At 39.9% G+C, this 9,623-nt stretch overlaps 1 protein-coding gene across 1 annotated transcript; it reads left to right on the forward strand.

Moving 5' to 3' along the window:
• Window positions 1–4,315: 4,315 nt before the first annotated feature.
• On the forward strand, window positions 4,316–7,775 carry LOC112136307 (glutathione S-transferase A). The gene is made up of 6 exons (XM_024257923.2): window positions 4,316–4,538; window positions 4,611–4,676; window positions 5,307–5,412; window positions 5,489–5,604; window positions 7,368–7,453; window positions 7,549–7,775. The coding sequence occupies exons 1-6, from the start codon at window positions 4,371–4,373 to the stop codon at window positions 7,676–7,678; spliced, it is 672 nt and encodes a 223-aa protein (XP_024113691.1). The 5' UTR covers window positions 4,316–4,370; the 3' UTR covers window positions 7,679–7,775.
• The last annotated feature ends 1,848 nt before the right edge of the window (window positions 7,776–9,623 follow it).

A 9,623-nucleotide genomic window follows, 5' to 3' on the forward strand; every position in this document is an offset into this window, starting at 1 on the left:
GTTTTTAGTCAGTTTAAAGCTAATGATGGTTAAGATGTTTGCTTTACATCCAGTTTGTGGATGACCCGATTAGTCGACTATTAAAATAATCGTTTGTGGCAGCCCTACTGAACACAGCTGAAACGCCCTGCCCCCCCCCTGCACGCCTCAATGGTGCGGTCCACATCCTGTGGCTGTAACCCTTGTGCTATCTTGGCATGTTTACATTTAAAGTGGGGTCATTTGGACCCCACAAGACAGCATGCTAAACTTTTTTTTTTTTTTTTGTCAATGATTTTTTTTATATTTGCTGGTGTCTGTTGCAGACATGAAATCCCGTCCATCTTTGTCATGGGAGGGTTCACACATCAATATAAGGGTGGGGTCATCTGGACCCCATAAGACAGCACAAGGGTTAAATAAACTGGCTCCACCCTTTGTCTTTGTCTGCACCTGATCAGGTGAGTCCAGTTTTTCATTTTCAGTCTTAAAAAAGCATGTTAATGTTTAAAACAATGAAACTAGATGCTTTTTTTCCTGACCTCAAACACAAATCTGAGGCTGTGGAGAATTATAACTCAGATTATTAAAGCATGTCGCCAAAAAGACACACCAGTTCAAATGGGGTCAAGGAAAAAGGTTTCCTGCCTTCAAAAGGGCGTGTCAGGGGGTTGGGTGGTTTAATATTTAACTTCAAACCTCTAAAGCTGTGTTTACTTTGGAAAGTTTTCATGTTTCTCATTTATGCTGATGAGCTGGTGATCATTTCTCTCTCTAGTGTGTCCTTGCAGAATATCTGCAGATTTCTTCCTGCAGTTTACGAGTTCTACCTGATCAGATTATGGTGTTACGACTAGAAAAGTTGCATTACCTGCAATAATGCTGGTGTGAATACTTTTTGCTGAATGTAGTCGCTGAAGATGCTGAACTCTTTTGCTGAAAATTGTGACGCAATTTACTTTTTTGCTCAAGGGATTTGCTGAAAATGCAAAAGCTTTTTGCAAAATGTAAAATTTGCTAAAAGACGGGAAATTCCCTTTGTGTAGAGTGGATGAGCTCTCCACAGCTCACCTGTGGATCAGTTACAGCAGGTGTAGGATAAGAGGCTGCAGGTTACTTCTAATGATGCCTTCAGGGCATCATTAAAGACTCCCAGATGAACAAGTACATGTGTCATGTTTGTCCCTCTGAATGTATTCACCCCCTCAAGGAATTACATGTTCAGTTTTATGGTTGTTCCATTTCTTGATCCTGCATTTCAGCCCTTCTAGGTGAAGGGCTGGCACTCAGAAGCCCTGGGTTCGATTACCAGGGTCGTCCACTGATCTCCACCTAGATTGGGTCCTTAGACAAGACCCTTGACGCTGCTGCCTAACTGGGTCCCTGTGCCCCTCAAGTACAGGGTTGTGTCAGGAAGGGCATCCGGGGTAAAAACTCTGCCAAATCACTGATGTGAAACAGTGGGTGCTGTTACACTGTGGTGACCCCGAAAGGGATAAGCTGAAAGTGAACTACTACTCTGTATTTTTCTTATCTTACTTTTATTTTGTTTTATTTTTTTCTGTCATGAACCTTTTGAGTGTGATAAAACAGCTGATGGTTATTATTTACCCTATTTTTCAGACTAAGTCGTATGTAAGTTGCAGCATCAAAAACATGCAAAACGAAGAAAAATTATATAAGATGATTTTTAAGAAAAAAAATGTGACGCTTCTGCTTATTTATTTTAAAGAGCTCTACAAAAGCACATCTTTATGTCAGGATTCATTACATAATTTAGTCTTTTACTTTTTACAGAGGTCTTTACCATCTACTGCAGGAGCTGTGTCTGAACGGTGTAGCTGTACTTCAGGCTCTCTGCTGTCCTGCATTAATCAAAAGAGGAAAAAAAAACAAAACAAGAACAATAATGACTCGACACAAGTCATAAAGCTCAGGAGAACGATCAGATTCTCCTCCATGTTGGTTTTGGAGGGTGCTTCTTCTTCTGTGTGCAGTGATGCACAACATGTAAAGCACTTTGAATTGTCTCTGTACATGAAATGTGCTATACAAATGAACTTGCCTTGCCAACTACAGTGCTCTCTGCTGGTTGTTAGTGGCAAAATAACAAACATATTTGATCAATTATTAACTTTTTTTCTTAAATTATTTATAATTTACTTCTGAGTATGTCGCACCCCCAGCCAACTATGCAAAAAAAAAACAAAAAGAAAAACGTGACTTAAACTGAACCTGACAGTGAATAATATGGTTAGAGGAGGGGCGTCAAACTCAATCGCACAGGGGGCCAAAACCCAAAACACAACTTAGGACGCGGGACAAACAGGATAAACGTTTAGTAAACACTCTAAAACTACATTTATAACACTTTAAAACTGTGACTTTTTAACATAATTCTGGACTAGATATATAGTATTACCTGTGATAATGCTAGTATGAATGATGTAAGATGGATTTGGCCGCTGAAAATGCTGATAGCTAAAGATGCTGAAATTGATAGCTGAAAATACTGAAGCTGATAGCTGAAAACGCTGGAGCTCAAAAGCAGAAACATTAGGTAAATGCTAAATTAGCCTAAAAAAGAAACAAAATAAACCTAGGTTAGCCAAAACAGATAGCATATAAATATTCCAACTCAGTCTAAAAAACTTAAAGAGAAAAGGCAAAATTAGGCAAAACAGCCTGTAGCTGAAATATTAGCTAAACTCCAAATCTGCGTTCCTCACGGCTTGTGACCCATTCTGTGTATTTTCTATGCCACAAATAAACATTTTTTCTATCAGTTTTTTATGTCTACTCCTAATTTACCATGATTTGAATAAAGAAATACTGGTACTCAGAAATGTAAGTTTAATCTTTTTCACTAAAAATGACATCCACCATCAGAAAAATACCAGAAGAAAATATTAAAAATACAAGAAAAGCATAGTTTTCATCAGTGTGTCTAAAAGACGGGTCACAAATTGGCATGAAATAGATCTGAAAGAAAAACATGTTCTGGTAAATTAACCGACAGACCTTTGGCCTCATCAGTTGATGAGATGCAGTTTGAGCGCATCTTGATGTGGTTGTTCTAAGCAGTCACAGAACGACTTTTTTAAACATTTCTCACTGTCACATAAATGTTAAGAATCAAATCACTCTTATAACCTAATTCCTATTTTTAGATGTTCTTTTGTACACACTTGAATTTATTTCAAAAATCATTTTTTAAAGAATTGTTCTATCAGAATGTTAAAAATCTAATGAATAAACGTCTGTAGTGTCTGCAGTGGGTGGAACCAAAGAAAACTCTTTTTCTAGAAGCTTCACCTCTGTCCACAGAGCCTGGTTACACATGGAGGCCAAAGGCCGAACAAAAAGATGTTACATAACTGAGAGTGGGACGGCCAGTGAAACAAATGAAGCCTGAAACGCATTTAAAAAGTTAATGTGTCAAATCTGTCAACTGTAGGAGGCCAGGCTGGTTTAGTCTGCTCTGTTTGGTTCTGTGCAGCGAACCCACACACATTCTGAGGACATGCCCATCAGACGGAGGAAGACGCCCTCACGCCGTGTTTGTATCTTCCAGTAGCAACAAGTGAAATGTTTTATGATGTGAGATTAAAAGCCTTCCTCCAAACACGTCTCTGGAGAGAAGCTCCTTTGTTTTGTCAGTTGTTGGTGAAGATTATTTTGTATCAAAGGAGTTTTTCTGAAGCTTTAACAATTGAAAACAAACGTCAAATAAATTGAAAAAAATCTTTTTTTCAATGCAATGTTGACACAGGTTCAAACCCTCTTTCAGAAGTTCAGGCCAGCCGCTTGTGCATAGCGGCAGTGTTTGTCTTGAACTGGGATGGGGGTGTCAGTTGCCTTCCCTGGCTCTGTTTTTGTGGTGATTAATGAGCAGGCGTGGTCGCGGTCTCTGTGTGCAGAGTTGAATGAAAAGTGCTGAGTCATCACGGAAAACAACGGCAGCACGATTCTGCAGGATAGAGAAGTCAGGCAAAAGTCATGCAGGGATCTTGGAGTTTTAAAGGAAAAACTGACAGAATCCAACCCTGAATGCACTAACTGCTGCTTTTTCTCTGAAATGCAGACGGTTTTTTGTGTTTGACAGAAGCTGTAGGTGGACTCAGAGAGGAGAGTCAGGGGCGGAGTTAACCACACGGTGTTGTAATTCCTTAAGCTTCCTGGAATTCAGGAGAAGTGTGTGGTTTAGCCTCATTAATCTTCCTGAGCGATCTCCCAGAGCTCTGCTGAAAACAATGAAAAGAGAGAAAAAAAGGGGCGGTCTTCTCATTCCTCCAATCCGGATGCAGCAGGCTGAGTTTGTTATAAAAGCAGACGTGTGAAGCCGTCTGCACTCACTCCCTCCTTCAGCTGAACTTCCTCACCCTGCGACCATGGCCAAGGACATGACTCTGCTGTGGGGCTCCGGCTCTCCCCCCTGCTGGAGGGTGCAGATCGCTCTGGAGGAGAAGAACCTGCAGGGATACAACCAGAAGCTGCTGTCCTTTGAGAAAGGGGAGCACAAATCCAAGCAGGTCCTGGAGATCAACCCCAGGGGTCAGGTGAGATCATCTCACGCACGTCTCTTGAATGCAACACAGGAACTGCTTTTATATCTCCTGTTCATCTTCCAGCTTCCTGCCTTTAAACACGGAAACATCATCCTGAACGAGTCCTGCGCCGCCTGCTTGTACCTGGAGGTGAGAACTCCGCCTCCACCTCTGACATGAAGCTTTCATCGGCCTCAGCTGAGGGTGCACGAGCATGAGAGCTAACTGTTGCTTCCAGAATTGAGCTATTTTTGAACAAATTAAACATTTTCTGGTGCACCTTATGGTTTGGAAAATTCAAACCATTCACTTATTTAGCTCTGATTTAATCTTGGTTACTTAGATTTACAAATTTCTCAATGAGATGCACCACAAAAAGTAAAATAAGCAGTTTATTTATTTATTACTCCTGAATTTCTACTACCTACTACTACATTTGCTGCATTGAGATGATCCTTTGTGACATAAGGTGTCTCTTATTTTGAAAAACCCTTCAAAAGTTACTGAGAGCCCATTTACTTTTTAAATTTATGTCAAAAAACGATAGTTCATTTATATTTATCATAACAATAACATAAATACAAATCAGTGTCCTATTTTTTAAAGGGGGGTTATAATTTAATTTAACTTTAATTTGTGGCTCCTGCTGGGTTGTTGTCAGTGAGAAATTGACCCGAATGGACCGTTTGGTGTTGAAGGTTGCAGACGCCTGAACCGAACCCTGCAAGCAGGAGGAAACCGGAGCTCCTGGTAACCGCTTTTCATGTCTCCTAACAACAGCACCAGTTCAAGTCTCAGGGGAGCCAGCTGATCCCTGAGGGCGCCGCCGAGGTCGGCCTGATATACCAGCGCATCTTTGAGGCGCAGACTCTCGCCCAGAAAATCGGTATGTTTTCTATCCAGACACCAAAGAGCTGAGCGCTGACGGGGGGTTAACAGGGAAGAACTTTGGTCTCTTTCAGGTGAAGTTCTCTACTACAACTGGAAGGTTCCAGAAGGGGAGAGGCACGACTCGGCTGTGCAGAGGAATAAAGAGGCCCTGACGGCAGAGATGAAGATGTGGGAGGGATACCTGCAGGTAAGGCTGGGAGCAACGGTCACCATGACAACAAACTCAGCATTCTTAAAAGTCCTGAACTTCACTGGAATAAGCACATTAAAACAACTAATAACAAATGATTGTGTGACTGTTGTGGTTTTGTGGAGATTGTTTGTGTGCGGTCACTTCCTGTCAATCCCAGCAGGTTTGTTTGAGGTCGGAATGTTTGTTGTCCTTCAGCTGCCAAACCAATTTTCACAGATCAGATGAATTTTCAAGCTTCAGTCATTTGCATGTGTTTGTGTATTTATTCAAAATGCCTTATGCAAAGACTCATGGGAAATGTTCCCGACCAGCATGTAAATGTCCTCCATGATTAACGATTACAATTAGTGAAATGTAAACTGGAGGCTCCGCTGGTGTGTGAGTGCATGATGGTCAGGCGGCTGCAGGCGTGCTCTGGAGGCCACGCCTCTGTGGTCAGTGAATGGATAATGGATGAACATTGTGAGCTCTATGAATGACAGGAAAAGCACAGAAAAATCCCATCCATTTTTATTAATATCATACAAGAACAGAAACACTTAACCTTATAGATGGAAACTATTTCTTTGCTTCAGTAATTCACATTCTTATTGATTGAAATTAGAGAAAGAAAGAAAGTAAAAAAGGGACATCTAAGTGAGATGAACTTTCTAAAAACAAGACTATATGCTTATTTTTAATGATAAGATAATTCTTCTCACTTAGTAGATTTTAGCTGATGCGATAAAATTCATAGTGTCTGCATTCTTATTTTTTATTTATCGCATTAGTAGATTTTATGCCAGATAATTTCCCTTACTTTAACAGTTTAGGTACTTAATTATCTCAATAAGATATTAAGGCTTGTTGCTAAGATTGTATTACCTAATATGAGTAAAAACACACTTGAAACTAGAACAACAGTAACATTATCTTCATTCAAGCCTGTGACATCTGTATTACCAAGATCAATGCAGGAGTTTTGCATTAATTCAAGAATTTCTCGTAAATTATAATGAAAAGAAAAGTGCTACAGTTTACTATTCTTTTGGAAGAATAAAAAAAGTGCTATTGTTTTTAGTATGTTTAGCTGGTTTTAAGAAACAGATCTTAGTGGTTATCATAATGTAACCTTACTGGCAAAATCTTCATTGAAGAATCCTTTTGAACATTTTGAGAAAATGAATCTTAGAAATTATATTGGTATATTGGTTCCTATGAGGCTAGATGTTTTTACTTGTACTGAAAAGTCTTGACAAGCCCGATTTTCTTGTTCTGTTGGCAGATCATTCTTCTTATCTTAAGCAATATTTACCTCATTTTTGTACATTTTTTTCTTGTTTTTTCAAGCAGACTTTTTGCAGCGATCTTCATCACAGTTTAGTAACTGTGAGGGTAAAACCAGAAAGACCTGAGATGAATTGATTTCTGAAGTTTGCAGTGAAGCTGGTGACTTCAGGACAGTGAAATTGACTTCCTTTTCAAAGCTGCTTCAAAGCGGAAGTTGCCTCACAGTTTAGGAAACGGGCGGAAAGCGGCATTAGTGGTGCGTGTGTTTGCACAACTGTAGTCACAAACCCATGGCGTTGTGTTCTGAGAAGTTCTGGATGTGTACAGCCCAGTCTGCATCTATGTTCTGACAGTTCTCTTTGTGCCTGCATTCTTGGTGTTTTCACCAACAAAAGCATTGTGGGAAAAGCTCAGCAGCAGTTCTTTGTATTTGTCGGTGAAGTTTGATTTAATTTTTGAGCTGCAGCAATCATTTCTTCTTCCTTCAGGGATGTGGAGGCTTCCTGGCTGGAAAGTCTTTTTCTTTGGCCGATGTGATTATTTTTCCAGGTTTTGCTTATTTCTTCCGAAACGGGTAAGTTCTCAGAATCACGTTGTTTTGCACGGATTCTTTTTGAAAACAGTCAAACCTTGATGCAGAGGTTTCACCACGTCTCCTGCTTCCTTCAGGGGGAGTGAGGAGCGCTACCCCAACGTGGCGGCTTACTACAAAAGGCTGAAGGACAGACCCAGCATCAAGAAAACGTGGCCCCCCACCTGGAACGACGGACCTGGACAGGAAGTGCTGAAGGACATCTGAAACACTTCACCGGTTCTCTTTCCAACCACTCCGTGTCAGTCTCTAAATTTAGATTTTGTGATGTGGACAAAATAAATATGAATAAAATTGAAGCGTACTCATTTCTTTCTGGGTCTTTGTTTTCAGAAAACACAGTTTTCATGTCTGATGGTTCAAACATGCACATGCTGTAAAAACAAATTCACACATATTTTTCATTTTATTTTGAAGGTTGATTTTATGAACTCGATTTTAACTGATGTGATTTTTATGGGATGAGGAGTTTCTGTTTCAACTAGGAGTAAATGCAGGTTTCAGCAGAGCATCATACTTGCTGTAGTTTTGTGAATATTTTTTAAATGTTTCCCTCTAGTAAACTCTTTGCAGCTTGTCCACAGAGAAGTATGTGAATGGTTTTATGTGCCAGACAGAAACATTTATATCCTTCATTACTGAATTTATTTCCAGCTATTAAAAATAATCACTCATGTTTTTGCTTTCATGTAGCTAAACGAGGTAATTTTGGAGCTAAAGTGGTTTGACGCATATTTGGATCAAAAGGGGTTGATATTTGAGGCAAAATACTCTTGTTACCTTTTCTGGAATTGAAGGGAGCATTTTCATTCTTCCAGAATTGCTTTAGTTTAGGCACAAAAAACATGAAATGTAGATTAACTGAACATTTGAATAGTCTAATAACAAAGTTGGTGTCGATGTCGCGTTTCAGCTGCTCAGAGATTCATTCAAGCTGCCTTCAGCTCTTCTTCTGCTGTTTAACCTTCGTCTTACAGAGCACATCTTGGGAAGATAGAAAAGTGCTATATAAATAGACCTATGCAGCATTTACCACAACCAGGCGCCCCCTTCTGTTTGAACTCAGCAGTCATGTACAGCAGAGGTCCCCAAACACAATTAGAAACTCATGATTTTTCTTCTTTTTTTTATCTTTCCATGTGATCAAGACTAGGGTTGGGCATCGACTGGGTTTTATTTGGTTCTGATGCCAAAGTGGTTCTTTGGTTTGGTTTCGGTGCCTAATCGGTACCAATTTCAGTAAATTGGTGATAAAAAATAACGCCTACATCTTCCCAAATCAACAAATTTTCATTCCCAAGTCACATATTGATGTTTTAGGTGTTGTTTCTTTTTGACTTGATGTCTGTTCCTATTAAATCAGAGCTCCACAACCTCTGAGCCACAAAAAGAAAGAAAGAAAGAAATCCTTCAAAGATTTTCTCGTTACCAGGCTTTTGTCTCACTCAGGGCTGTGTCTGCATGACAGCCACTTGCGCTGTGTTTCTGTGTCTCTGTGACTGAGTTTGAAGGCTGTCCCGCATTAACCTCGACAAAAAAAAAAAAACCATGACAGTTCAGGAGACCCGAGCAGGCTGCCCCCGCTCCTTGCAGCGGCTGTCTGCCGCCGTATCGAGTGAGCCAACCTGCAGCACCACCGCTGTAATAGGACAGAAACGCTCATATTGGGTTAGCATTTTATCCACTGACTGAGTCACTGAAAACATCACGTGTCCAAAGCTGAGTTCTTGATTGGCTGATGAGACACAGCGACCTATCAAACTGATCTGCTATGAAATGCTGCGTGTGTTCAACTCGTCAGTGCTTCTAAATGAGCTCCCACACTGTCACAGGAAAGGCAGAAGGTTTGTCTAGAACAATGTTTTTCAACCTTTTTTGAGCCAAGGTACACTTTTTCCATGAAAAAAATCCAGCGGCACACTAGCATCCAAAAAGGTAAAAAAATAGTCTGTATTGATGTACACTCCCTCCACAATCTAGTGTACATTGTTTTATATAAGTGGGAAGCATCATTAATCAAGTTGGTCAAGTTAAACGTATATCATTAATGAATGATTAAAAAAGAAATACTTCTAAATAATCAGATTTTATGAATGTTTTTTTTTCCTCTTTTTTTAAATACTTCCAAAACTATCAAACAAAGTAAAAACAA

Source organism: Oryzias melastigma, linkage group LG11 (assembly GCF_002922805.2).
Source record: "Oryzias melastigma strain HK-1 linkage group LG11, ASM292280v2, whole genome shotgun sequence".
Taxonomy (NCBI): domain Eukaryota; kingdom Metazoa; phylum Chordata; class Actinopteri; order Beloniformes; family Adrianichthyidae; genus Oryzias; species Oryzias melastigma.

Excerpts from the sequence above, each read along its gene's own strand:
- LOC112136307 (XM_024257923.2), top strand. The coding sequence starts at position 4,371 with ATGGCCAAGGACATGACTCTGCTGTGGGGCTCCGGCTCTCCCCCCTGC. Across the intron at positions 5,605-7,367 it reads TGTGGGAGGGATACCTGCAG|GGATGTGGAGGCTTCCTGGC; the intron begins GTAAGGCTGGGA and ends TTCTTCCTTCAG. Across the intron at positions 7,454-7,548 it reads GCTTATTTCTTCCGAAACGG|GGGGAGTGAGGAGCGCTACC; the intron begins GTAAGTTCTCAG and ends TGCTTCCTTCAG.